This window comes from Podarcis filfolensis, assembly GCF_964270895.1.
Source record: "Podarcis filfolensis genome assembly, chromosome: 2".
Lineage (NCBI taxonomy): Eukaryota > Metazoa > Chordata > Lepidosauria > Squamata > Lacertidae > Podarcis > Podarcis filfolensis.
This window is the reverse complement of record NC_139605.1, coordinates 103,821,552-103,848,616: the sequence shown is the minus strand read 5'-3', so window position 1 is coordinate 103,848,616 and position 27,065 is coordinate 103,821,552. Positions and strand designations below refer to the sequence as shown.

General features: G+C 47.2%; 1 protein-coding gene and 1 long non-coding RNA gene across 3 annotated transcripts in view; both read right to left on the bottom strand.

The window, feature by feature from the left end:
• The window catches only part of LOC310755762, a 1,619,227-nt gene that overhangs the window by 1,477,756 nt on the left and 114,406 nt on the right, over window positions 1-27,065 (bottom strand). The window lies entirely within an intron of this gene.
• Window positions 199-14,730, bottom strand: DNAJC22 (DnaJ heat shock protein family (Hsp40) member C22). 2 transcript variants are annotated; one of them, XR_014544459.1, is made up of 4 exons: window positions 14,438-14,730; window positions 12,931-13,815; window positions 1,798-2,598; window positions 199-1,514 (listed from the first exon to the last, which is right to left on the bottom strand). XR_014544459.1 is itself a non-coding variant. In XM_083598939.1 (3 exons), the coding sequence occupies exons 2-3, from the start codon at window positions 13,753-13,755 to the stop codon at window positions 2,419-2,421; spliced, it is 1,005 nt and encodes a 334-aa protein (XP_083455065.1). In that variant the 5' UTR covers window positions 13,756-13,815; window positions 14,438-14,730; the 3' UTR covers window positions 199-2,418. The 2 variants fall into 2 exon arrangements, 1 of the variants encoding a protein (XP_083455065.1); XM_083598939.1 differs by having other exon boundaries at window positions 199-2,598.

Here is a 27,065-nt window from a genome sequence, read left to right as displayed (position 1 = left end):
ACAGATAGTGTCTCCCCCCATTTTCTTAAATCTGAGTCCCTCAAAATAGGGGGTGTCTTATATATGGGGGCTTCTTATAGACGGAAAAATACGGTAATATCCAAAACTTCCGGAATGTCTTTTTCATTATTTGTTTTTTAAGTGTCAATTTTAACACGAAAAAGGACAGAGAAAGGTTAATAATGACAGTAAACAATGTCAGGTTGCACTGAGAATATAATGGCCACCGATATTTCCTATCTAAAATAAAACATACAAGTCAATACAAGTCAATCCAAGTGTCCAAATAGGTATCCACATGACACTATAAAAATGTTGCAATGGTGGCAAGGTTTAACATGTCCTTCGAGGCTTATGGCGACCATAAGGGCTTACATAAGATGTACTTTTGTCCTCTTGTTAACTCCTATACTTATAGGAATATAGTTTATAGTACATGGGCATTGCAAATATCAAACTTTTTGGCAATACAAAATTTATATTCACAACTATGTCAGACCAAAATGAATACATCATGGATGTGCTCACCATCATATTCCACAACAAGGTGTTTTCAACATTTCGCCTCCGGCATCTATATGTCTTAAACAGGGCCTTCCTGTGCTGAGGTTGCGGAATCCAATATACCCGAAACATAATTTTTTCCTGGATCAACCGCAAATCTAGAGAAATGTTCCATATAGATTCTAGAGCAATTTCCCATTGTTTAGTTTCCACAACTCTCTAGGTTCCTGCCAATCTACTTAAAAAAGGTCCAAGAAGCATTTATAAACAGCAGATATAGATTTAGCTTTCTGGGGAGATCCAGTAATTCCCTCCAACAATTTAGAAGTTGCTCAATGCAGATGGTCCATAAATACACACCAACAGGTATTGTAATTGAAGCTATTGCCATTCAGCACTCACTGGTGAATTATATTAAAAATGCAATGTGTGTGGGGGGGGAGGGGGGAATCCATCTGAACCTATCAGTTGATCCCACCAGCAAACTCACAAAATTCTAAGAAACCCAATAAATGTATTCTTCAACTACTTGGAAGACTATTGGGAATGTAGATGCAGAAATGGGTACTATTATTTTGATAGCATCAAAAATGTCAATTTCAATGTATTGTAGGGGAAAGATGCCTCACCATCTCCCCTGGTCAGACTAGTTCTTTAGTATTTGGGATAAAGCAGTAAATCATAAGCTAACTTATTATGTACAAGCAAGAGAAAAACGTATATGGAAAAAAATGTCCGATTTTATTTCCTTCTGGAACGAAAAATTTGGTGATAATGTGAGACAGTGCTCATTATTTTCTTTAGTTTAGATTCTGAGTCTCTGTGGTTTTGGATTAATGATTATATGCCATTCTTCTTTTCTAGGGTTGCCATATGTATGGAATTTCCTGGACATAGCCAGGAACCAGCCGTCGGAAACCTGTCCTGATGTGGGAATTGCTGAAATGTCCGGGAGAAACCAGATGAATGGCAAACCACGTTGGCGATTTCCCTTAAAAATAGCTCAACAACTTTGGGCAAAACCACAGAATGCTCAACAACTTTTCTGTCCGGATTTTCACTTTTTGAAATCTGGCAACCCTATCTTTTCTGTACTTAAAAAAAAATACAATAAAAATAATATATATGTTTTCAAACCTCCTGAGTGGTCCCCCCAAAAAAACCTCCCATATATTATTAACAAACATTTTATTTGTTTAATAAATGTATCCTCCCTTCAATGCAAATATTTCTAGGACAGAAAAGCAAAACTTGAAAGCACTGCTTCTCCTCCTATGTCAAAAGACAGGCAACATAAAAAGAAAAGGGATCACGCCAGTCCATCGAGTGCTGCAAAAGTCTCTGGAAAACAGACCCAGAGAATTTGAAGGGCGGGGGGGGGGGGACAGGGAGGAGGAAGACTTGGCACCACTAAGTCAACAGATGACCAAGTGGAAGGGCATACTATATGTTATGTACTGAGTTGAATAGGATCCAAAAAGCAGAAGTCTGATTGGTCCTAGAACAATAGGGTCCAGAATGCAGCAGTCTGATTGGTCCTAGAACAATGCAGCAGTATGATTGGTCCGCAGGAGCCACCCAATCCAGCTCCAGGTGGAAGTGAATCTACAACCTGATTGGCCTACAGGAGAATCCCAGAATTAGCCAATCATGTGCGACCCATTGTGTAAATAATGTATATAAAGCAGATATTTGGGGGGAACTTTCATTCCTCACTACTATGAGCTGAATAAACAGCATGAAATCCACACTCGACTCCAAATATATTTCACTATACAATTTGTGTCCTCCATCTTCTGGACCAATGTAGGGCATGCTAAGAAGCTCTTTTGAGAACCATGGCTTCAAGGCGAAATGCTTTTATTCCCCCCAGCAACATAAACGTCAGTGTTTTATGGATGCAGTCAGAGTCCGTCATGCCGGCTTTGGCTTCCTCATCTGTGTGAGGAGCTCGTAGGCAGCTTGTACCTCAATGAAACGTCTCTCCGCCTCTTCTGCCCGGTGCCGATTGTGATCTGGATGCCAAAGCTTCACCAGCTCCCGGTAGCTTTTGTGGATTTCTTCAGGTGTGGCATCGTCGTGGATTCCTAAGACCTAATAGGGAAAGGAGGAAACATTTCAGGCCTGTTAGGTGGAGGAGATGTTCTGGTGGGCCTCACAGCCAGTGGCACAGTAGAGGCTGATGTCAGTGGGGAAGCCAAGAACGACTGCCTAGTTTTATAGATCTGTATAAGCTGAGTCCTATGCAGAATGACCTTCATAGAATCATAGAGTTGGAAGGTGTTGGGAAACTGTGTCTGTGCAGCTACTCACACAGAGTCAGTTAAGGTTTGGCAGACAGCCAGAAGGCAATCTGAAGGAGTAAGTCTGCCTGGTGATAACAAGAGACATGGAGACCGCTCCCTGATTGGTCAAGCTATCTCAAAGGGGTGGTAATTAATGGCCTACTAACTGGTAGTTTGGAGTTCAGAGTTCTGTGCGTCAGTGTAGGAGTTGTGAGTCGTGTCAGAGAGAGCTAGCAAAAGACCCGTGTTCTGTTCCTGTAAATAGTCCACTGTATATAATAAACACCTATCTATAAGTTCCTGGTTCCTGCTTCGTCTATCCTGTCTGCAGCCAAGTTGCCAATTGCTTCCGTGGATTCTGCGTTTACTCTGCTAGGTCTGGCTAAGGTCCTGCAACTAGTCGGAAGTTGCGAAACACCAAATAGGTTTTACCAATAGAAGGGACCCTGAGGATCGTCTAGTCCAAGGCCCTATGTTAACGTAGAAATATGAGGGCTCCCTTGGACAAAAAACAAGGACACCAGCCAGGAATACCAGAGCGAAACAGCCGCCAGTAGGCTCGGTCTTTATTGAAGACTGTCCCGACAGGACTCCCACCTGCCACAAGGTGGAACAAGATGGAAGCCCCGAACAAAAGAGCCCCTAAACTTTTATTAGCTGCTAATTCCCATGTTACACCCCCCCCCCAGACAACATCACTCATACATCACGGTTACATCATGAAAGGGGGGGGTCTGGTGGCAGTAATCTGAGCATCCTGGACCCTGCCCCATGGTTCTCCTTGCCCTCCACCAAACACCCATCAAGTGTAACAAAAGATATTTACATTTCCCTATTTCCCAGGCAAGTTAATCACACCCTTTTGTCTTCAGCTTTCTGTATTTCTGGAATGGCTGGAATTTCTGGAATGGCTACCTGTCTGGCACTCAGGTATCAGGATGCCAGGGATTATCACTCAGGCAGAGGGGCTGCTGAGTAGCTGAGCTTACATGTCTATCTGAATTTCTGGAATTTTCCCAGTGAGCCAGTACATAGATACATTTATCAGTGAATTCTTACATTTGGTATCGTGCAGCAAAGGCCCTTTCAATAGACAGGAAGAAACTGTGATGAAGTGTTTTGTGGGGACAAATCACAAAAGTCACAAAAGCGATTGTGCTGATTTTGGTAGTGGGCTGCATGTGCATGATATCTGCTGGAGGGTCAACCCCCCCCCCAACCTATACATAAATTCCTGCAACACCTACAATGCAGGAAAATGCAGCTGTCCCATATGGGGATCGAACCTGCAACCTTGGTGTTATTAGCACCACACTCTAACCGACTGAGCTATCCAACCTTTGAGACTGAGTGTCTTTCTCATATGGTTTCTAGCATTGCTGTTGTTGTTTACAGCTTACTGGCCTTAAAGCTGGCATTCTCTGCTCTACGATTAGGGCTTAGGTTGCAGTCTTAACCTCACTTACCCAGGAGTAAGTCCCATGGACTTGTATTGAATTTGCTTCTATGAGTTTAAGGAGGGGGTTTCTTTGGCTCCTGTTTGTTTGTAGTGTGTTGAGAGGGTTGCAATATCCTGGACTGAACTTGCTTCTGAGTACACTTAGTCAGGTTTGAGCTGTTAGGCTGCAATCCTGTACACGCTTACCTGGAGTGCATCCCATTGAACGTAATGGGGTTTCTGAATAGACGCATATAAGACTATTGCATTATTGAGCCAGACATCCTGGAGAGTGAAGTCAAATGGGCCTTAGAAAGCACTGCTAATAACAAGGCCAGTGGAAGTGATGATATTCCAGCTGAACTATTTAAAATTTTAAACGATGATGCTGTCAAGGTGCTACACTCAATATGCCAGCAAATTTGGAAAACTCAGCAGTGGCCAGAGGATTGGAGAAGATCAGTCTACATCCCAATCCCAAAGAAGGGCAGTGCCAAAGAATGCTCCAACTACCGCACAATTGCACTCATTTCACACGCTAGCAAGGTTATGCTTAAAATTCTACAAGGCAGGCTTAAGCAGTATGTGGACCGAGAACTCCCAGAAGTGCAAGCTGGATTTCGAAGGGGCAGAGGAACCAGAGATCAAATTGCAAGCATGCACTGGATTATGGAGAAAGCTAGAGAGTTCCAGAAGGACATCTACTTCTGCTTCATTGACTATGCAAAAGCCTTTGACTGTGTCGACCACAGCAAACTATGGCAAGTTCTTACAGAAATGGGAGCGCCTGATCACCTCATCTGTCTCCTGAGAAATCTCTATGTGGGACAAGAAGCTACAGTTAGAACTGGATATGGAACAACTGATTGGTTCAAAATTGGGAAAGGAGTACGGCAAGGCTGTATATTGTCTCCCTGGTTATTTAACTTATATGCAGAATTCATCATGCGAAAGGCTGGACTGGATGAATCCCAAGCCGGAATTAAGATCGCCTGAAGAAATATCAACAACCTCAGATATGCAGATGACACAACCTTGATGGCAGAAAGTGAGGAGGAATTAAAGAACCTTTTGATGAGGGTGAAAGAGGAGAGCGCAAAATATGGTCTGAAACTCAACATCAAAAAAACGAAGATCATGGCCACTGGTCCCATCACCTCCTGGCAAATAGAAGGGAAAGAAATGGAGGCAGTGAGAGATTTCACTTTTTTGGCTCCATGATCACTGCAGATGGTGACAGCAGTCACGAAATTAAAAGACGCCTGCTCCTTGGGAGAAAGGCGATGGCAAACCTAGAAAAGCATCTTAAAAAGCAGAGACATCACCTTGCCAACAAAGGTCTGTATAGTTAAAACCATGGTTTTCCCAGTAGTGATGTATGGAAGTGAGAGCTGGACCATCAAGAAGGCTGATCGCCGAAGAATCGATGCTTTTGAATTATGGTGCTGGAGGAGACTCTTGAGAGTCCCATGGACTGCAAAGAAGATCAAATGTATCCATTCTTAAGGAAATCAGCCCTGAGTGCTCACTGGAGGGACAGATCGTGAAGCTGAGGCTCCAATACTTTGGCCACCTCATGAGAAGAGAAGACTCCCTGGAAAAGACCCTGATGTTGGGAAAGATGGAGGGCACAAGGAGAAGGGAACGACAGAGGACGAGATGGTTGGACAGTGTTCTTGAAGCTACAAACATGAGCCTGACCAAACTGCGGGAGGCGGTGGAAGACAGGAGTGCCTGGTGTGCTCTGGTCCAATTGGTCACGAAGAGTTGGACACGACTAAACGACTAAACAACAACAACAACAACAATTATTTATAGCTCACCTTTCCTCCAAAGAGCTCGAGGCAGCAAACGTGGCTCCTCCTCACCTGCATTTTATCCTCAGAACAGTCCTGAGAGGTAGCTTAGGCTAAGAGGTTATGACTGACCCAAGGTCAGCCTGTGAGTCTAAGTGGGGTTTTAAACCCAGGTCTCCTCAGCTTTAATAAAAATAATAATTCTATTATTTATACCCTGCCCATCTAGTTGGGTTTCCCTAGCCACTCTGGTCAACTAACAGCATATATAAAGGTAAAGGGACCCCTGACCATTAGGTCCAGTTGTGGCCGACTCTGGGGTTGCGGCGCTCATCTCGCTCTATAGGCCGAGGGAGCCGGCGTACAGCTTCCGGGTCATGTGGCCAGCATGACTAAGCCGCTTCTGGCGAACCAGAGCAGCACATGGAAACGCCGTTTACCTTCCCGCCGGAGTGGTACCTATTTATCTACTTGCACTTTGACGTGCTTTTGAACTGCTAGGTTGGCAGGAGCAGGGATCGAGCAATGGGAGCTCACCCCGTCGTGCTGAGTTGAAACGCTGACCTTCTGATTGGCAAGTCCTAGGCTCTGTGGTTTAACCCACAGCGCCACCCATGTCCTTTACAACATATATGAAACATAGCAAAATAACAAACATTATTTTGGGGCTGCTGTCAGGGAACTGTCATCTGAGACGAAGGAGGTGAAAGGGCTCATGGAGGGTGAGAGAGACCACTCAGCGGAGGAGGGGACCAGCAGGGGGAGAAGTGGAGTTCCAAGGGAAAGTGAGTCGGAGGGAGGGCTCAGAGACACTTCAAGCGAGAACAGTGGGGAGGTTTCAGGACCTCCCGTAGGGACACCCACTCCTCGGCGGAAACTGTCACGCCGAGAGTCCAGAAGACGTGTTTCCGTTAAGGAGCTTTTATGCTGGAAGAAGTTCCGTAAACGCCCACTGTCCGATTCAACGAGCGATTGATGGAGCCATGCTTAAGGAGTTCCATCACAGACAGAGGTTTGGGGACTTAGCCAAACTCTGAGGGATCAGGATTTTACGCACAAGCAGCTCACCATCCCATCACAGCAATCGGACAGTCCCTGAAAGCAGCTTGTGCAGAGAGGCATCATGAGCAACCCAGCCGGAGCCGGAGGAGCAGCAGGAGCTGGAGAAAGTCCAAGTCTGGAAGAAAGGTACAGAGTGTTGGAACTCCAGCTAGCAATGCAAACGGCGAGGCTAGAAGAAAGGAGGGCGCAGGATGCAGAAAAGGCAAAAGGCGCTACACTAGCAAGAAAGATGCCAGGAATGGTGCAGAAGTTTGGGGGGGACCCCAGGAACTACCAAGCCTTTAGGACAGAGATGCAGTATGCTCTCGAACTGCAGTTTAACGACTTTCCCGATGAGGCATCGCGAGTGGCGTTTGTGATTGGCCATCTCGAAGGGGGGGCGAGAGACTGGGTGAGGCCCCTGATGGCAGGGAATAGTGACATGCTGAAGGACGCGAGGAAGTTTTTTCGCGCCATGGATTTGATGTTTTCCAGCGAGATTGAACAGGGACTGGTGCGCAGGCAATTGATGGCTTGCAAACAGGGGAGCCGATCGGTTCGTGAGTACTGGACTGAGTTTACAATGTTGATACATAAATTGGGGTGGGACTTATCGGCGGAACCCATTCAAATGCTCTTTGAAGAGGGGCTTTCTTCGGCGGTGAAAGACGAACTTTCCCGGGCGCCCAGGGCGGAGTCTATGGACCAGCTGACCAAATCAGCGCTGACCATTGGAGCGCGCCAGGAGGCAAGAGCCTTGGAGAAGCGGGAGGGGAAAGGAGAGCGTTGGAGGGATTTCCGCATTCCAGAGATTCCAGAACCAAGTTTCCCGCCCGGAGAGCCGATGGAAGTTGGAACAGCGCGCGCGCGCGCGCAGTTTCAAATCCCAGTGAAGGGAGGAAGAAGGAGGGAAAGAGCGCCAAGAAATGTTATCTCTGCCAGCAGCCAGGTCACTTTGCCAGAGTCTGCCCGCAAAGAAAGGAATGGCAAGGGATGGCGGGAGCTGTTGGGGGGAAGGAGGAGGAAGTCCAGGAGCCAGTAAAAGCCAACGCCTGTCTGCCACTGTCAGGGCACTGCAGACAGGCCAAGGAGCAGTAAAAGTGCCCACTCCGGAACCTCCAAGACCAGCCCTAGTAATAGAGGTGTTGCTAGAGCTGGCAAACGGATACCCACTAAAGACCAAAGCGCTGTTGGACTCAGGCAGCTCCTGTAATTTTATGAGCAAGGAGTTTGCAGCTGAACACCAGATACAGACACTCCCTTTAAGCAACCCCCTGCAGGTCACCACGATCGATGGGAGGGAGCTGTTGGGGGGAGAAGTTAGCCTACAGACCGTCCCAATGGTTATGAGGGTGGCAAGGCACACCGAAAGGATAGCGTTCAATGTAGCCACCCTGGGAGGGGCGCCAGTCATTTTGGGAATGAGCTGGCTAGCGTTGCATGACCCGCTAGTGGGCTGGCATCAGAGAGTGGTCTCCTTTGGGTCAGCACATTGCCTGGAACACTGCAAAGAGGGAAAGGTGCCAGAAGGGGCAAAAGCCTCCCTAGCAGGGACGGAAGTGGCGGACAAAGGGAAGGTGCCCAAACAATACGCTGACCTGAGCAAGGTCTTCAGCGAAAGGGAAGCAGATAAACTACCACCGCATAGAGACTTTGACTGCCAAATTAACCTGGTCCCTGGGGCCCAGCTCCCCGTGGGCAAGCTGTACGCCATGTCAGACAGGGAAATGCAGGAGTTGAGGGAGTTTATTGACAAAAACCTGAAGAGAGGTTTCATCAGAGAGTCCAGAGCGGTGGGGGGCAGCCCAGTGTTTTTTGTGGACAAAAAAAACACGGATAAACCGAGATTGGTCGTGGACTACCGGCGGCTGAATGCCGTGTCAGAACCAGTGACTTTCCCCATGCCCAGGATTGATGACATTTTGACCAGGGTGAGGAAGGGAAAGATATTCACGAAACTGGACCTGAGAGGAGCGTACAACCTGATACGAATAAAGAAGGGGGATGAATGGAAGACAACGATGTTCACCCCCCTAGGGGCTTTCGAATATCTGGTTATGCCCTTTGGATTACAAGCAGGCTCCGCCTGTTTTCAATCGCTCATGAACCATGTACTGGGACCTTTGCTCTACAAGAATTGCGTGGCCTTCCTCGATGACGTGCTGATATATTCAGAGAATGAGGAGCAGCATGTAAAGGATGTCAGGGAAGTGCTGAGCCAGCTGCAAGCAAACCAGTTGTGGGTGAAATTGGAGAAGTGTCAGTTCCACACCAAGGAGGTGGAATTCCTGGGGTACCGCCTATCAGACAAGGGATTAGCCATGGATCCAGGCAAGGTCCAGGCGGTGCTGGAATGGAAGACACCGAAAACGAAAAAAGATGTGCAAAGGTTCTTAGGGTTTGGGAACTTTTACCGTAAATTCATCAAGAACTTTGCCCACTTAACGGCTCCCATCACGGACTGTCTAAGCAGCAAGAAGAAATTCGTTTGGACGGCGGAGGCGGAGCACGCTTTTGAGGAATTGAAAAAGGCATTCGCTTCGGAAGAACAGCTCCTGCATGTGGATTTACAAAAACCCATGAGAGTGGAAACTGATGCCTCAGACCGGGCGGTGGGGGCGGTGCTGCTTCAGCCAGGGAGCAAGGAGTCGGAATGGAGACCGTGTGCCTTCTTTTCGCGTAAGCTGAACAAATCCGAGAGGAACTACACGGTATATGACCGAGAACTACTCGCCATTCACGAAGCGTTCCGGAGATGGAGACACTTACTAATTGGCGCACAGCATAAGGTGCAAGTGTGTACGGACCACAAGAATTTGGAGTATTGGAGAACGGCACGAGTGCTCAACCAACGACAAGTGAGATGGGCCCAGGAGTTCTCCAAATTCCATTTTGAAATCTGCTATGTGCCAGGTCCAGAAAACATCAGAGCGGACGCTCTCTCTCGCAAACCTGAATATTTGGAGGGGGAGGGAGCGCCAGAAGAGAGACATATTATCCCAGAGGACCACTGGGTGTGTGGTGCGGCCTGGGTGGGGCAAAGAGAACTGGTAGAGGGAACGGTAAATGATGAGTACGCCCAGGATAAGCTCAGAGGTTTAAGGAGAGAGGGAGAAGACCCCGGAGGTTTTGAAGAAAGAAACGGGGCATTGTATTACAAAGGGGCGCTATATATACCCGAAGGGGAATTGAGGGGGAGAGTACTCAAACAGCTGCACGACAATCCCACAGCGGGGCATTTTGGGCAACACAAGACCATGTGGTTGGTGACCAGGGAGTTTTGGTGGCCCAAGGTGAGGGAGGATGTACGGGAGTATGTGAGAAGGTGTGACCAATGCCAGAGAGCCAAAGGAGAAAGGCGGGCACCAGCGGGGTTATTAAAACCGTTACCCACACCAGAACGACCGTGGGAGGCGGTGTCGATAGATTTTATGACTGATCTGCCCAAATCCCAGGGGAAAACCGCCATACTAGTCGTAGTAGACCAGTTAACTAAAATGGGTCACTTTGTAGCTTGCTCACATGCAGTCACGGTGGAAGAGACAGCGAAATTGTTTGTAGAACATATTTTTAGGCTGCATGGCGCCCCCTTGAGGGTGGTTTCCGACAGAGGGAAACAGTTCACGTCCAGATTCTGGAGGAAGCTTATGAGCTTGTTGCACGTAGAGGTCAACTTTTCGACTGCCAGGCACCCTGAGACCAATGGGCAGGCGGAGAGGGCAAACGGTATCCTTCAACAATACCTGAGGTGTTATGTCAATGACAGAGAAAACGATTGGGTCGAAAAGTTGGCACTAGCGGAATTTGCTTACAATAATGCAGAGAATGTGTCCACCGGGATGAGCCCCTTTTTGGCTAATTATGGGTGCCACCCCAGGGCGTTTCCAGGGGAAGGAGGAGAGAGATGGAGTGTTCCGGCCGCTGAACTTTTTGTAGAAGAAATGGAAGCGATCCATCGTCAACTCCAACACAACTTAGAAAGGGCCAAAGAAGAATATAAGAGGCAGGCAGACAAGAGCAGATGGGAAGGTGAAACAATTAGGGTGGGGAGTCGGGTCTGGCTATCTACCCAAGGATTGCCGTTCAAGGGGGGTTGCAAGAAATTGAGACCCAAAAGATTGGGACCATTTGAGGTCATCCAACAGGTCAACCCAGTGGCTTTCAGACTCCGGTTACCGAACCACATGAAACTGCACCCAGTATTCCACAGGTCATTACTGTCACCATACAGGGGGGAAGGTGAAGGGGTATCCACACGGGGGCCAGCCATAGAAGAAAGGGAAAGCCGCAACTATGTGGCGGAAATCATCGACTCCAGGTGGAAGGGTAATCAGGTGGAGTATTTGGTCGCGTGGGAAGGGGAACCGGAGTCGGAAAACACCTGGGTGAAGGCAGAGGAGGTCCATGACGAGGTCTTGATCGAAACGTTCCACCAAAGGTTCCCCAGGAAACCTCAGCCAGTAGCGAGGTTCCGGAGGGAGTACTTTGGCACCACCGACGATGAGGAGGAACTGGAGGGATTCAGGGAATCGGAGTTGGAAGGAGGTACAGACTCCGAGGAGGAGGAGTACTTGGAAACCGGAAACAGCAAAAGGTGGAGGGAAGTGTTCGAAACTTCGGAAGATGAGGGAGGTTCCTTCAGGGGTTTTGCTCCCTCGCCTCCCGCAGAGGAGGGGAGGGAAGGGGGTGAAGGGGGCCCTGGAGGGGAGGTGGATGTCAGGGAACTGTCATCTGAGACGAAGGAGGTGAAAGGGCTCATGGAGGGTGAGAGAGACCACTCAGCGGAGGAGGGGACCAGCAGGGGGAGAAGTGGAGTTCCAAGGGAAAGTGAGTCGGAGGGAGGGCTCAGAGACACTTCAAGCGAGAACAGTGGGGAGGTTTCAGGACCTCCCGTAGGGACACCCACTCCTCGGCGGAAACTGTCACGCTGAGAGTCCAGAAGACGCGTTTCCGTTAAGGAGCTTTTATGCTGGAAGAAGTTCCGTAAACGCCCACTGTCCGATTCAACGAGCAATTGATGGAGCCATGCTTAAGGAGCTCCATCACAGACAGAGGTTTGGGGACTTAGCCAAACTCTGAGGGATCAGGATTTTACGCACAAGCAGCTCACCATCCCATCACAGCTGCCTACAGGTGTCTTCTAAAACTTAAGTAGTTCTTTATCTCTTTGACATTTGAAGGGAGGTGTTAAAGTTGGGAATAGAGACATTTTGATTCCCTCTTCCCAAAGCCCAAACTTCCTGTTTCCCAGTTCCACGTGAGAGATGGATAAAGTAGCCTTAGTTACCAGCTAAGTCCAACTCTAGCCTTATCCTTGAGTTGGCTGAAGATTCAAAAACCATGAATCTAGAAATATGAGCATGACCAAAAAAGCAACGTCGCCCGATTCACTCCAAAATGGAGCCAAATATCGGCAAAAGCCCCACAGAAGCCTTTTGCGCCCCAAAATCTGCATTCCACAGAGACTTCCTAAATGGGGTCACCAAAAAATTGTCTCCCAATTCGCTCCAAAATGTCGCCAAACGTCGCCAAAAGCTCCACAGAAGCCTTTTGTGGCCCAAAACCCATGTTCCATGGAGACTTCCGGAACAGGGGAGCTCAGCATCCTAAACCATGGGATCACGGCATTGACATTGCCTATTTATTCCAAAACAGTGCCAAATGCCAGTAAAAGTCCCTCAGAAGCCTTTTGCTGCAAAACCCCACATTCTGGAGAGACTTCCGAAATGGGGCCCTCAGTATCCTAACCCACATGGCCACAGCATCACCCAAAATGGACGTTGCCCAGATCCCACTCCTCTAGTCCAGTTGCTATAAAGCATACCATCACAAAAACAAAACTGAGCTGAAGAGTATTGCCCTGTACCTTCAATGCCATCCGCTGTCTCTCATTCTGGACCGAGTGCACAAAGGCAAAAACTTGCTCCCACTCCTGGAAGGAGCCAACGCTGAAGCCCAGCATCTTCCAGGCATGGTAGGGCAGGAGGAGCACCGATTCCAGCGCGCTGCTCAGGGATGGGAACACACTGAGCCAATCCAGCGTGGATCTAAGAGTGCCGGCTACGTAGCTGGCAGTGGCCGCTGTGTTGTAGAAGACAGAGTATGCCAAAGGTGTCGTGAAAGCAAGGTAGGCTAGGCCCAGTCGGTACAGTCGGGCACCAAGCTTCTCCCTGGTGCCCTTGCTGGATTTATAGCACCGGTGTCGCTGGGCTGTGACACTAGCTGTGAGAGTGATGGGGAAGATGGCCAGAGAGCGGCCATAGAAGATTGGTGCAGTTATGAAGGCCGCCTTTAAAGTAGCTTGGAGATCAGAGGATTGGTCACCCACTGCGGACACCAGGTGAACTCCGAGTCCCACCGCCAGGGGGAGAGCCAGGAAGTAAAAACCCGGGAGGCCTGAGAGACCCATCAGGGCCACCAAACCAAAGTAGATGCCTACTGAGGCTTGGCCTAGGAAGCGCACAGGGCTGAAAGGTGGAGGTCCATCTCTGGGCAGTTCCAAGGTGCGATTGGCCTGCGTCACCCAACCCGGCAGCAGCCACAGCTCCCAGAGCCACCCCATCCCAAACCCGCCCAAAGTCAGCATCCACAATAGGGCATGGTTATCCCGGCCCAGGTAGAGATGATGAAGCCCAGCGGGGCCTCCCAGGGCCCAGAGGGCAATAGCCACCAGAAGCCGCTTGGCCATCATTCACCAGGCACCTCTTCACTGTGGGCAGGGCCCTCTGCTGCAAGACATCTCACTGGCAACCTGAGGAGGGAGAGAGCAAAAGGTAGCAGGTACATGAAGAACCTCCCCCCTCACCCGCAGCATATTTCAGGGCGTTAGGCCCAATTGCACCATGTTTCAGCTGACATAATACACACACCCCTCCCTCCTCCCAAGATGTCTAATAATAATAATAATAATAATAATAATAATAATAATAATAATTTATTTCTACCCCATCCATCTGGCTGGGTTTGCACAGACACTCTGGGCGTCTCCCAACAGAATATTAAAAACACGATAAAACATCGAACATAAAAAACTTCCCTAAACAGGGCTGCCTTCAGATGTCTACTAAAAGTCAGATAGTTGTTTATTCCCTTGACATCCACAGGGCGGGCGCCACCACCGAGAAGGCCCTCTGCCTGGTTCCCTGTAACTTTGCTTCTCGCAGCGAGGGAACCGCCAGAAGGCCCTCGGAGCTGGACCTCAGTCTGAACAATGGGGGTGGAGACGCTCCTTCTTCCCTGGCGGTGGGGGAAAGCACCATTTTGTAGTTTTCCTCCGATGCCAAAACGACTAGCCCTACCCCCTACAGCCCCACTGTTCCCAACATAAAGGATTCCCCAGCCGCAATGCTGCCTATAGGCAGAGCTTCCCTTACCTGTTGCACGCTGGATCCAGCCGCTCTGGGCTCCCCGCCGCTTGCTGAATCAAGGAGCCAAATCTGAACAATGCAATCACTGCAGCTCAGTGGCAGAACACATTCCAGGTTCGGTTCTTGGCATTTCCAGGCAGAGCAGACAGTACTGAACTAAGTGAACTGATGGCCTGACTCACTCTAAGGCAGTTTCCTTTGTCCCCAGGAACAGCGTTTCCAGAACCATAAAGACACACCTTTCGTCTCACTCCCAGCGGGGGGAACATCGGCACAATTTCATCAGGGCTATAATGTCGACTCAGAAAGCCTTTGATCCCATTGCACTAGGCTGGACTTTGCTTTCCTGGGGTGGGGGTGGGGACTGGGCACAGGACATCCGTCAGGAAAGGGGGTGGGGAGAGTGGCCAAAGGGCAGTATGGTGGCACACCCAGCATACCGACAGCACTGAAGAGTCAGGAGCTCTGTCAAAGGCCTTTGTCACAGTATGGAGTGAAATCAGCTCCAGAGCCGGGCTTTTCCCAATTCATCCATGCATTTCAGAGTTATCCACACAGCACCAATTGCTTCTTTCTTCTTTGGCGATCACTCGTAGCCGAGTCAGATTGTCTTCCATGAACATGGTTTTAAAAGTGAGTCCGTAAGGGACTGTGGAGGCCAATTCTGGATCCACACGTCCTTCCACAGTGGGGACATCAGTTTCTGGGCAGGAGTTGATCACAGTGAGGGTTTGCCAAATGTGCCTTCCTCTTAGCACGTTTCTCCCTTTCGTCCTGAGTTTGAGCATCTTCAGTGCTCATGACACCTTTAGTAAAGGATGTTCTCCAACTGGAGCGCTCGCAGGCCAGTGTTTCCCAGTTGTCAGTGTTTATACTACATTTTTTTAGATTTGCCTTGAGATAGTCTTTAAACCTCTTTTGTCGACCACCAGCATTATGCTTTCCATTTTTAAGTTTGGAATAGACTAGTTGCTTTGGAAGACGATCATCAGGCATCCGCACAACATGACCAGTCCAACAAAGTTGATGTTGAAGAATCATTGCTTCAACACTGGTGATCTTTGCTTCTTCCGGTACACTGATATTAGTTCACCTGTCTTCCCAAGTGATTTGTAAAAAAAATTGGAGACATCGTTGATGGAATCCTTCGAGGAGTTGGAGATGGCATTTATGAGTGGTCCATGTTTCACAAGCAAATAGTAAGGTTGGTAGTACAATAGCTTTGTAAATAAGCATTTTGGTTTTTCTGTGAATGTCCCGGTCCTCAAACACTCTGCGCTTCAGTTGGGAGAAAGCTAACATGTATTACAAAACACACACACACACAGCATGTAGGAACACACAATGGAGGCATGGGCTCCTGCAAACTGGCACAGATGTGCGTTCAAAGGTTACATTCAATTTTTTGGCCCACAGCAGCTATGAAATCTGATCCGCGATATGGTTGCCTTTGGACTGAGGGATCATCAGGACTCTTCCTGATGAGTGGAGCGGAGGGAGCTATCTAGCTATGGAGAGGCACACCGCTCTGTGAACACATATCCGCAGGGGAGTCTTTAAACCTCTTTTGTTGACCACCAGCATTACGCTTTCCATTTTCAAGTTCGGACTTTAAAATGTACTGCTCTGTACCTGGCACTCAACCAATGCTACCCTGATTTTTAAACTACCATTGTTTCTTCTGGGACACACAACTGGCCCGTATAGTTAAAGCCATGGTTTTCCCAGTAGTGATGTATGGAAGTGAGAGCTGGACCATAAAGAAGGCTGATCGCTGAAGAATGGATGCTTTTGAATTATGGTGCTGGAGGAGACTCTTGAGAGTCCCATGGACTGCAAGAAGATCAAACCTATCCATTCTGAAGGAAATCAGCCCTGAGTGCTCACTGGAAGGACAGATCCTGAAGCTGAGGCTCCAATACTTTGGCCACCTCATGAGAAGAGAAGACTCCCTGGAAAAGACCCTAATGTTGGGAAAGATGGAGGGCACAAGGAGAAGGGGACGACAGAGGACGAGATGGTTGGACAGTGTTCTCGAAGCTACCAGCATGAGTTTGACCAAACTGCAGGAGGCAGTGGAAGACAGTGTGCTAGTCCCGGGGGGGAGGTTACCAAGAGGCGAGGTCAGGGTCCTGGGTCGAGGGTCTGCAGACTGTCCTCCAAGGGCGGAGCGGGGTCTGAAGCGAGGAGCCGGGCAAGGACGGGAACTCTGGAGGTACAGGTTTGGGTGCTGGCCGAAACAGCTCTTCAACGGCTGACTCGCCTTTATCTTCTCTGAGGCCAGGGGCGCTCCTGGCCCCCAGGAGACCCGCCTCTCCTGGTCTTAAGGTGAGCACTCCTCCTGGGAGAAACCAGTTCCCTCCGCCTCTCTCCCCTGAGCCTCTGCAGCTCAGGAGAGGCCGAGGGGTTACTGGACCCAGGGGGAGACTCACCTTCCCCTGACAGGGCTGGGAGAGGCGCACCTGTAGTCACTGTGTCCTCAATCACCTCCGGAGCCAGAGTGGATTCACCTGGTGCCTGCTCCTGAGGATCCGGCACAGGTGCAGGCGCTTCAGATCCAAGGCCCTGCCCCAGCTCAGCCGGCCCTGGAGGCGGGGACTCCTGTGCAGGCTGGGGTTCCTCTGGTTCGGCCTCTGAATCGGACTCCCAGGCCATCACAGAGTGCCTGGCGTGCTCTGGTCCATGGGGTCACGAAGAGTCGGACACGACTAAATGACTAAACAACAACACCACACAACTGGGGCGTGAGTGCTTCAGTCCCCCAGGGCATAAATAATTGGGCAGTGTCCTTTTTCAGAGCCTGCTCAAAGTCAAAAGCCTCCATAACTCCTTTTGATTGCATGGGAGAAATGGAAAGCTAATACTTCTGAGCCTTGTGGTAAAGCTTTAAGGACATCAGAACTGCCTTCCTGGATCAGGCCAAAACCCACCCAGTCCTGATGGCCTCAGAAAGTTTCCAAACCATCGTCTGCTGTTGCTGCTTGCCTGCATCTGATGCTCTCGTAACTCAGAAGTAAAAACCTACTACATTCTCTGGAACTCAAGCAAGCATGCACAGAGTTGGAGCTTCAGAGGCATACTGCGTCTGAACAAAGAGGGGTTTTGTCTGGGTGCCTTTCCAGCAATCCTTTCTCTAAGCATTGGAAGTCCCCCCTGCCACTAGCGTTCCTGCATATACTTGACCCTCGCCTGACAGCTAAGAGTTGTCCAGTTATGCCAGATCCATTTAATGCTCAGTACTGTTAAGATGCTTCACAATGTGGGTGGCGCTGTGGTCTAAACCACTGAGCCTCTTGGGCTTGCCGATCAGAAGGTCGGCGGTTTGAATCCCCGTGGTTCGAATCTCCTGTTGCTCTGTCCCAGCTCCTGCCAACCTAGCCGTTCGAAAGCACGCCACAAGTAGATAAATAGGTACAGCTGTGGCGGGAAGGTAAATGGCATTTCCGTGCGCTCTGGCTTTTCTCATAGTGTTCTGTTGTGCCAGAAGCGGTTTAGTCCTGCTGGCCACATGACCCGGAAAGCTGTGTGTAGACAAACGCCAGCTCCATCGGCCTGAAAGCGAGATGAGCGCCGCAACCCCATCTCGCCTTTGACTGGACTTAACCACCCAGGGATCCTTTACCTTTACCTTTACTGTTAAGATGCATCATATATCCAAAACTGGCAGAACCAACCAGCAGACCAAGCCTCTGTGCTGGAAGGTACCTTCAAGCCGAAAAACACTTGAAGGATTAGCTAGCAACAGCTAATGATTGTTGATATATCTACAGTGGATCGGAAATTATAGAGACCTGCGTCTGATAGATGGTGAAATCTGTAATTATGTGTTGATTGATAAGATGATTGAGGACCACAGAAACAGAAAGCAAGTACTTTACTGTGGGTGTAAACCACAAGCATTTAACAGGTAAGCTTCATTCCAATGATCCTCTTTTGCATGTCTCTTACCTTATATAAGATACTTGATTCCCATCCAGATCCAGGTTTTTAGCAAAGAGGTCAATCTGAATCAGTCAACAGGAATAACTTGTTTATTTATTTATTGCATTCCACTAGGTTGGTTTTTTAAAATGTTTATTGAAAGTTCAAAAAATACATAACTATATGTGCACCAGACATGGTGAGACGCAAACAAAAAAGGCAGAAATGTTGGAGGGTATGAAAGTTGCCTAGGAGAAAGGGAAAACACGCCACAACGAAACCATGATGCAAGCTTTTAGACTACATTTGACTGCCACTCAAGTGCCCTGTGTTACCAGGTCATGTGGCAGCAGGTGCGAGACAGGTAAACTCATGAACTTTTCAGATTCAAAATCTGTAAAAGAAGAATCAGGAATGAAGAGATGCCCTCTGTAGCTGCTGCTTGAATTGCAGGAAGAATCATTGCAACTCTTGAATGCAAGCCAGGGTAGCAAAGGACAACATTTAGACGGCACTTCTGATTCTTCTTTTTCAAACCATGGGTTCAAAGCAGCCCCACTCAGCTATCGGTCGCCCATGGGGGAGGAGTCCTGGATCTGATCCTCCAAGAGGATTCAGTTTCCCATCTCTGATTTTAAGCCATGCCAGTTATTTAATTAAGCACTCATCTCACACCCAGGACTAAAACATCACAAAACATCCATATATAAAAATTTAAAATATATACAAATAAATAGCCATGTAAAATACAGTGGTACCTCGGGTTACAGATGCTTCAGGTTACAAACGCTTCAGGTTACAGACTCTGCTAACCCAGAAATAGTACCTCAGGTTAAGAACAGAAATCGTGTGGTGGCGGCATGGCAGCAGTGGGAGGCCCCATTAACTAAAGTGGTACCTCATATTAAGAACAGTTTCAGGTTAAGAACAGACCTCTGGAATGAATTAAGTTCTTAACCCGAGGTACCACTGTATATAATGACGAGGATTTTCATTGGGATTTCTTCCTGCTAAATAGTGCCATTCACCACTCTAATTGATACTGTTGATAAAAAACTCAGCCACCCTTGCAGTTACTTCCAGGTTAATGTCACACAGATAGAATCTGACATGTTCATTGTGCCGTGATTTTAGACTACCCAAATAAGGAGATAGCATAGCTGGTTGTACAATGGACAGTAGAATAGGATATGTTCTGCAGTGTCCGGCACATTCAAAGAACACCAGCAATGTCTGCTGTTTCTGTGGATGTTTAAATATCTGCTCTTGACAAAAGCTGAGGGGGAAACGTTCAGTCAGGCTAACATAAAGGCCTGGAATTATTAATTTTGATATATAAGTGACCCTGTTATCTGTTGCATTTAAACCATAGAAGTTGGGGAAGCAACTTTTATTTACAGCTGACTCAATGTTTTGTTTTTTTAACATCCCTTGATCTGGTTTGAATATTGCGATAAATATATTGCTCGCTTGAATTCTACAAGGGTTCCAAGTCAAGACCAAAAGATCTGATTTTGCTTAAATAAGCCAGAGAGCAGACTCAAAAGTAGTCTTCCAAGTTCTGCAGTAGTCTCCCAAGTTGCAAGCTCACTTGAATACAGGGAAATAGCAACAGTGCCCCAGTAACCTTTCTGTGGTTTTATATTTATTTTGCGTTGCTTCAAATTAAAGTGAGTTCAAGTTCCTACTCTTAGGAAATGCTTTAAAACACCAGGTGGCAGCATCTATCTACATCATCCTAAAAGCACAGACAAAACTCCTAACTAGGGAGTGGAACTCTTTGTACAAAGATCTCTACCTTCACAGGTGCAACACACAAAGGAAGAATGTCGTTGGATTCGGGGATAGAGGAAGCACTTTGAGACATTAAGAACTTCCTACACGAAAGGCAGTCACATACAGGAATTCGCACGAGGCCCCTGTGCGGATCCTCATGCACAAAGAGGTACAATCGTTGTCTTCAAATATCTGAAAGGCCATGGAGAAAAGATGGAGAAGACTTGCCTTCTGTTACTCCAGAGAGCGCACAAGGGGTCCTGCTTGCAGGTTTCCTATAAGCCATCTGGTTGGCCACTGTGACAACAGAATAGTGGATTGGATGGGCCATGGGCCTGATCTATTATTATGTTCTTGAACTAATGGGTGATACTGGAAGCAGATTTCAGTTGCACACTGAGACAAATCTTAACAGGGAGTTTCTGTTATGTCTATCTGTCAGCGACCCTGTAGCTGCAAAGATTCCTAGACTCTGGAGAGGGTTAGACTAGATGACCACCAGACCCTTCCATCTCTCAAATCCCATTATTCAATTACTATTGGTGCACAATTTCTATGGTGTGTACTGTGCCCGGAAAGCCGCAAGTGATTGGAGTTTCATTGATTGCCACTAGCAGTGGATGTCAATTCCCACTCAGAAGTATTTTCTGTCTAAGAGATGCGGGTGGCGCTGTGGCCTAAACCACTGAGCCTCTTGGGCTTGCCGATCAGAAGGTGGGCGGTTCGAATCCCTGTGATGGGGTGAGCTCCCGTTGCTCTGCCAACCTAGCAGTTCGAAAGCACACCAGTGCAAGTAGATAAATTGGTACCACTGTGGCAGGAAGGTAAACAGCGTCTCCGTGCGCTCTGACTTCTGTCACGGTGTTCCATTGCACCAGAAGCAGTTTAGTCATACTGGCCGCATAACCTGGAAAGCTGTCTGTGGACAAAAACCGGCTCCCTCGGCCTGAAAGCGAGTTGAGCGCCACAACCCCATAGTCGCCTTTGACTGGACGTAACCATCCAGGGGTCCTTTACCTTTTACCTTTTTTTGCTTCCTGTCTAGGAATGTCACAACAAGTAAAAATAAGAGTTTCTTCCCCACCAAGTAACCAAAGAAAATTGGTGGTGGGAGGAACAAAGATGCATATGATAAATGTTTGGGTACCAGGAATGTTCCCACATTTGCACAACGAATGTCTGCGCCACTTTATGGTGGGCCAGTCCATCCATCCATTTCAAAAAGTCTTAATACATGGACATCATCAAACCAAACTCTTAATATAAAGTTCAGCTCAGAATGAGATTCCCAGCGGCAAAGGCAGGAAGGAAGACCACCCATATTGGTTCTGCCTACTGCATTATTCTGTTTGCAACACAGAATATACTTATCAGTGTACAGTGGTACCTTGGGTTACATACGCTTCAGGTTACAGACTCCGCTAACCCAGAAATAGTACATCGGGTTAAGAACTTTGCTTCAGGATGAGAACAGAAATCGTGCTCCAGCAGCGCGGTAGCAGCAGGAGGCCCCATCAGCTAAAGTGGTGCTTCAGGTTAAGAACAGTTTCAGGTTAAGAACGGACCTCCAGAACGAATTAAGTTCTTAACCCGAGGTACCAATGTAGTGTACAGAACTCGTGTGCTAAATTTGTTTATTGGGAAGGCCCCAGGTCTGGTTATCTGAGAGCCACTTCACATGTTAACACTTTGGTGGATGTTGATAAAGGATTTGCCCATCTGCAAATGGTAGAGTTTTCCTCTTACGGCCTAAAAAAACCCATTGCTTCTCTCTGCACGTTTCTTTTTAAAGTAGTTGTAATGTTGGTCCCTGTTCAGGAAACAGACCTGCTACTGAAATATACAGTGGTACCTCAGGTTACATACGCTTCAGGTTACACACTCCGCTAACCCAGAAATAGTGGTTCAGGTTAAGAACTTTGCTTCAGGATGAGAACAGAAATCGTGCTCTGGTGGCGCAGCGGCAGCAGGAGGCCCCATTAGCTAAAGTGGTGCTTCAGGTTAAGAACAGTTTCAGGTTAAGTACGGACCTCTGGAACGAATTAAATACTTAACCTGAGGTACCACTGTATCTCTTTAGAAGAATAAGGCATCTTACATTGTCATGCCCGGTGCTCACATTAAATGAGCGCTGGGGCACAATCCACTATTGCCTTTCGTCGGTACTGATTTCAGAAAGCTGCAAGTGAGCAGGCATGATATGGCAGGGCTTAGGGAACGAATTGAGGGCTCCTGACCCTCCAAGTGTCCCTATTTTTCAGGGCCAATCCCGGATTTACAGAAGCCATCCCATTTTCTGATTTGAACTCGGAATGTCCCACTTTCCCTTAGGGTGTCCCTATTTTCATGGGAGAAATGTTGGAGGGTATGGAATCGGACGTCCCCATTTTCATGGGAGAAATGTTGGTGAGACGTTTCTGTTTTCATTGGAGAAGTGTTGGAGGGTATGGGGCTCCCCCTGCCCATCCCAATATTTCAAGAACTGGACAAACACACGCAAAGAGTTAAGTATCCCAGGACCCTAGCTGCTTGCATTAATAAAAGACCATCCTTGTCAATCTCATACCGAGACAGATATGTAAACAGGCAGGCAGGCAGGCAGACAAGAGGGACACCCTCCCTGTTTATCCATTTATCAGTCGCTCCCCTCTGCCTACAGCAATTCATTCCCCCCACCTTTTTGTGTTAGTTGACCCATTGATGCATCCAGCATCCATTTCAACGGGGCAGCTCACCAGATAGGCAGCATCTCATTGCCCATGCAAATTTCATTCCGACACCCCCATAAAAATTTATGGCACCACAAAGTCTCCCCTGACCCACCACTGCAGGGAGATGGCCTGCCTGGCTCTCCTTAGCAAGCTCCTGTTTGCTCAGGCACTCACGGTATTATCGTCCTTATTTACATAGATTAGTGAGTAGCAGGCCGCCAATTTGTCCTAATTCATAATTAATCAGCCCAATCTCCTTGTGCGCTGTTGACTCAGCCGCGTGCCTCCCAGCCCCATGCAAATTGGGATAAATTTGCTTCGACCTGGAGGTGGATTGGGAGACTTTAATATTTAATTTTTAAAAAAACCACACTGATGCCCCAAGGCTGGTGCGTTGTTGTTGTTGTTGGTTTTGTTTTGTTTCCAAAGGATGGGAATTACTGGTGTGCTTGACACATCAGACCATGACCTGACTTTTTAAGGGGGTTTTTTGTAGGCATATTCTGCAACATGTCATCAATGCCACCCTGGTGCATTTATGGTAGATTTATACTGGAACGTCCACACATAATTCTGCTTTGTTAATTGTTCTGCAATGCTTCCTTCCCAATGTTATCAATGAAGTCTGGAGGGACACTCTTGTGCTATTGTGTAACAAAAGAGGGACATACACACACACATCCTGAACATTTGTGGTATGAAAAGTTACAGGATTTCAGCAGGAAGTTACGGTACATGCAGTGTGTCAGGGACTGTGCTGAGAAGTATCCGTGTCCATACATACACATACATACAATTTTGGGGTCTTCCTAAACCAACATTTGGGGTGTCCTAGCTTTTACTTTTTGAAATATGGCAACCCTGGCGCAAGTGGCAAGACTGCAAAGCAGGGGTGGGGGTGGGGGTGGAGAACCTGTAGTCCTCCCCATGTTGCTGGACTACAACTCCCATCACCCCTGACCCCTCGGCCATGATCGCAGGGGCTGATGGGAGTTGGAGTCCAGCACCTGACAATAGCAGGCACAGGCAAACTCGGCCCTCTAGATGTTTTGCAACTACAACTCCCATCATCCCTGACCACTGGTCCTGTTAGCTAGGAATGATGGGAGTTGTAGTTCCAAAACATCTGGAGGGCCGTGTTTGCCCTTGCCTGGACTATAGGGTAGGGCTAGCCCAAGACAATTCGGCAGTGGAGGCAAACCACAAAATAGTGCTCCTCGCTCCGCCAGGGAAGAAGGGGTGAATAAATATCTATTGTCAGGAGAGCGGCACTGAGGAGGAATGGCGAGAGCCTCCCCCTCCCCCTGATCCTGATCCGGATCCTGACTCTTCCCAGGAGCAGGAGGACAGTATAGATGTGGAACAGTGGTTTGCAGAGGGACATAGTTCAGAAGGCAGAAGCTGGGAAATACTGGATGGGGAACAGCCAGGAGAAGAAGCACTGGGGGAGAGAGAGTTAATGGATTCACTGTCTGTGGAAAGCATTCATCCACTCTCCCCAAGGTCAAGAAGAGCAGATAAGGTGTCAAGAAGAGAGCACAGTGGTTACGGGTTCAGGTTACAAGACGCGGTAGTGATGAGGGTGACTTGGGAGGAAGTGGGTGGAATCCTTAATTGGGAGCACTGTCATTCCTAGGAAATGGATTCTTTGTTCTCTTGCTGTGATCATTAAAGTTTCTAACTGGTAAGAAGACTCCTTTTCCTTTGTTCTGCTTATCTACTGCCAAAGGGGGGAGAAAGCCTATTCCCTGAAGCCTGACATAAAGGTAAAGGGACCCCTGACCATTAGGTCCAGTCGCGGACGACTCTGGGGTTACAGCACTCATCTCGCTTTATTGGCCGAGGGAGCTGGCGTTCAGCTTCCGGGTCATGTGGCCAGCATGACCATGCCGCTTCTGGCGAACCAGAACAGTGCACGGAAACGCCCTTTACCTTCCCGCCGGAGCGGTACCTATTTATCTACTTGCACTTTGACGTGCTTTCAAACTGCTAGGTTGGCAGGAGCAGGGACCGAGCAACGGGAGCTCACCCTGTTGCGGGGATTAGAACCGCCGACCTTCTGATCGGCAAGTCCTAGGCTCTGTATGACCACCCCAATATAATCATGAGCACAAATAATCATGAATGCACCCTTGAAATGACCACTGGAGGGGCCAATGTTGCTAATAGGTGTTCCTCACCTGCACAAAAGGTGCAGTCTTTGATTTGGCACTGGCTGCCTTTGTTGCTACTATTTCACATGTTTGTACCAGCTATACTGTACTGGGCAGGTCAGGAATTTAGCTTTTCTTGGAGCAAACTGCAGACTCGGTTCCACATGTTTTCTTCTGGGCTGCCATGAGCAGAGTGTGCAGGCCGCTGTGGCACAGATCCGGACCTCTTGCAGCTTTTGTGTATTCCCTGACCCAATCAAATAATTTTACTTAGTGGCCTAACAGTGACGTTGACAGGTGAGAAAAACCCTTCTTCCTCTGAAAGCCCTCCTCTACGCATTATGCCTTCAGCAAACAGAGTTAGGAACCAAAACAAAACCTTTTTCTAGGCATCACCCTAGGTTCTGGTCCTGCTTAGCTGGCAGGAGTTATCAGCATCACAGCTCCATTAGAGAATTGATGGCTATGCGCAGAGACAGTGAGGTCACAGAGAAAGGGAGAAGCAGTTAAAACAGACCGGCTGGGAGCCAGAACTTCTGGTTTTTTTAAAAAAAAATTTTTTATAAAAAATTTATTAGAGTTTTACAAAAAGCAGGAATTTACAAAGTAAAAAGAAAACAAGAGGAAAAAAAGAAGAAAAATACAAAGAAAAAATACAAAAAATGCATAGGGGAAAAAAAGAAAATACAAAATACAAAAACAAAAGAAAAAATTAAGTAAAAAAAAATTAAAAACAAATCCTTTTTTCTCCATATCTTTAAGCTCATTTGCTTGTTTCCATGACCTCCTCACACCTCCCTTTTTTGTATTCCCGTTCACATAGTCAGTTCAGCAAATCCTTACCCTCTTTCATTTATCTTAACTCTATATCTTAACATATTATAACTATATATTTTCATCCATTGTCAATCCATTTTTACATATTCTTGTTAGCCTTTTTACTAATGCCACTTAATTTCAATCCAACATCATTTTAGCATTCATTAATTTTACAATATTTCCGCAAATAGTATTTAAATTTCTTCCAATCTTCTTCCACCAACTCTTCTCCCTGGTCTCGGATTCTGCCAGTCATTTCCGCCAGTTCCATATAGTCCATCACCTTCATCTGCCACTCTTCCAGGGTGGGTAGATCTTGTGTCTTCCAATACTTTGCAATGAGTATTCTTGCTGCTGCTGTAGCATACATAAAGAAAGTTCTATCCTTCTTTGGCACCAATTGGCCGACTATGCCCAGGAGAAAGGCCTCTGGTTTCTTCAGAAAGGTATATTTAAATACCTTTTTCATTTCATTATATATCATCTCCCAGAAAGCCCTAATCCTTGGGCACGTCCACCAAAGGTGAAAGAATGTACCTTCATTTTCTTTACATTTCTAACATTTATTATCGGGCAAATGATAGATTTTTGCAAGCTTGACTGGTGTCATGTACCACCTGTATATCATTTTCATAATATTCTCTCTTAAGGCATTACATGCCGTAAATTTTCTTATTGCAAATTATTGGAAGACACAAGATCTACCCACCCTGGAAGAGTGGCAGATGAAGGTGACGGACTATATGGAATTGGCGGAAATGACTGGCAGAATCCGAGACCTGGGAGAAGAGTTGGTGGAAGAAGACTGGAAGAAATTTAAAGACTATCTTCAGAAATACTGTAAAATTAATGAATGTTAAAATGATGTTGGATTGAAAATAAGTGGCATTAGCAACAAAGTTAATAAGAATATGCAAAAATGAATTGATAATGGATGAAAATATAGAGTTATAATATGTTAAGATACAGAGTTAAGATGAATGAAAGAGGGTAAGGATTTGCTGATTTGATTATTTAAATGGGAATACAAAAAGGGGAGGTGTGAGGAAGCCAAGGAAATAAGCTAATGAGTTCAAAGTTACAAAGTTCAAAGTCTTTTGCATTTTGTATTTTTATTCTTCTTTTTTCTTTTTCATGTATTTTTCTATGTTCTTTTTTTTTGTATCTTTTTCTTTTTATATGACCTTTTTTCATTTTGTAAACTTATGTTTTTGTAAAACTTCAATAAATATCTTATAAAAAAAAAATTTCATT

What these genes read in the sequence shown, in the direction of transcription:
- DNAJC22 (XM_083598939.1), bottom strand. Translation starts at nt 13,755, where the DNA reads ATGATGGCCAAGCGGCTTCTGGTGGCTATTGCCCTCTGGGCCCTGGGA. An exon ending in GACAGCGGATGGCATTGAAG is followed by an intron (nt 2,599 to 12,930) that starts GTACAGGGCAAT and finishes TTTCCCTATTAG; the next exon opens with GTCTTAGGAATCCACGACGA.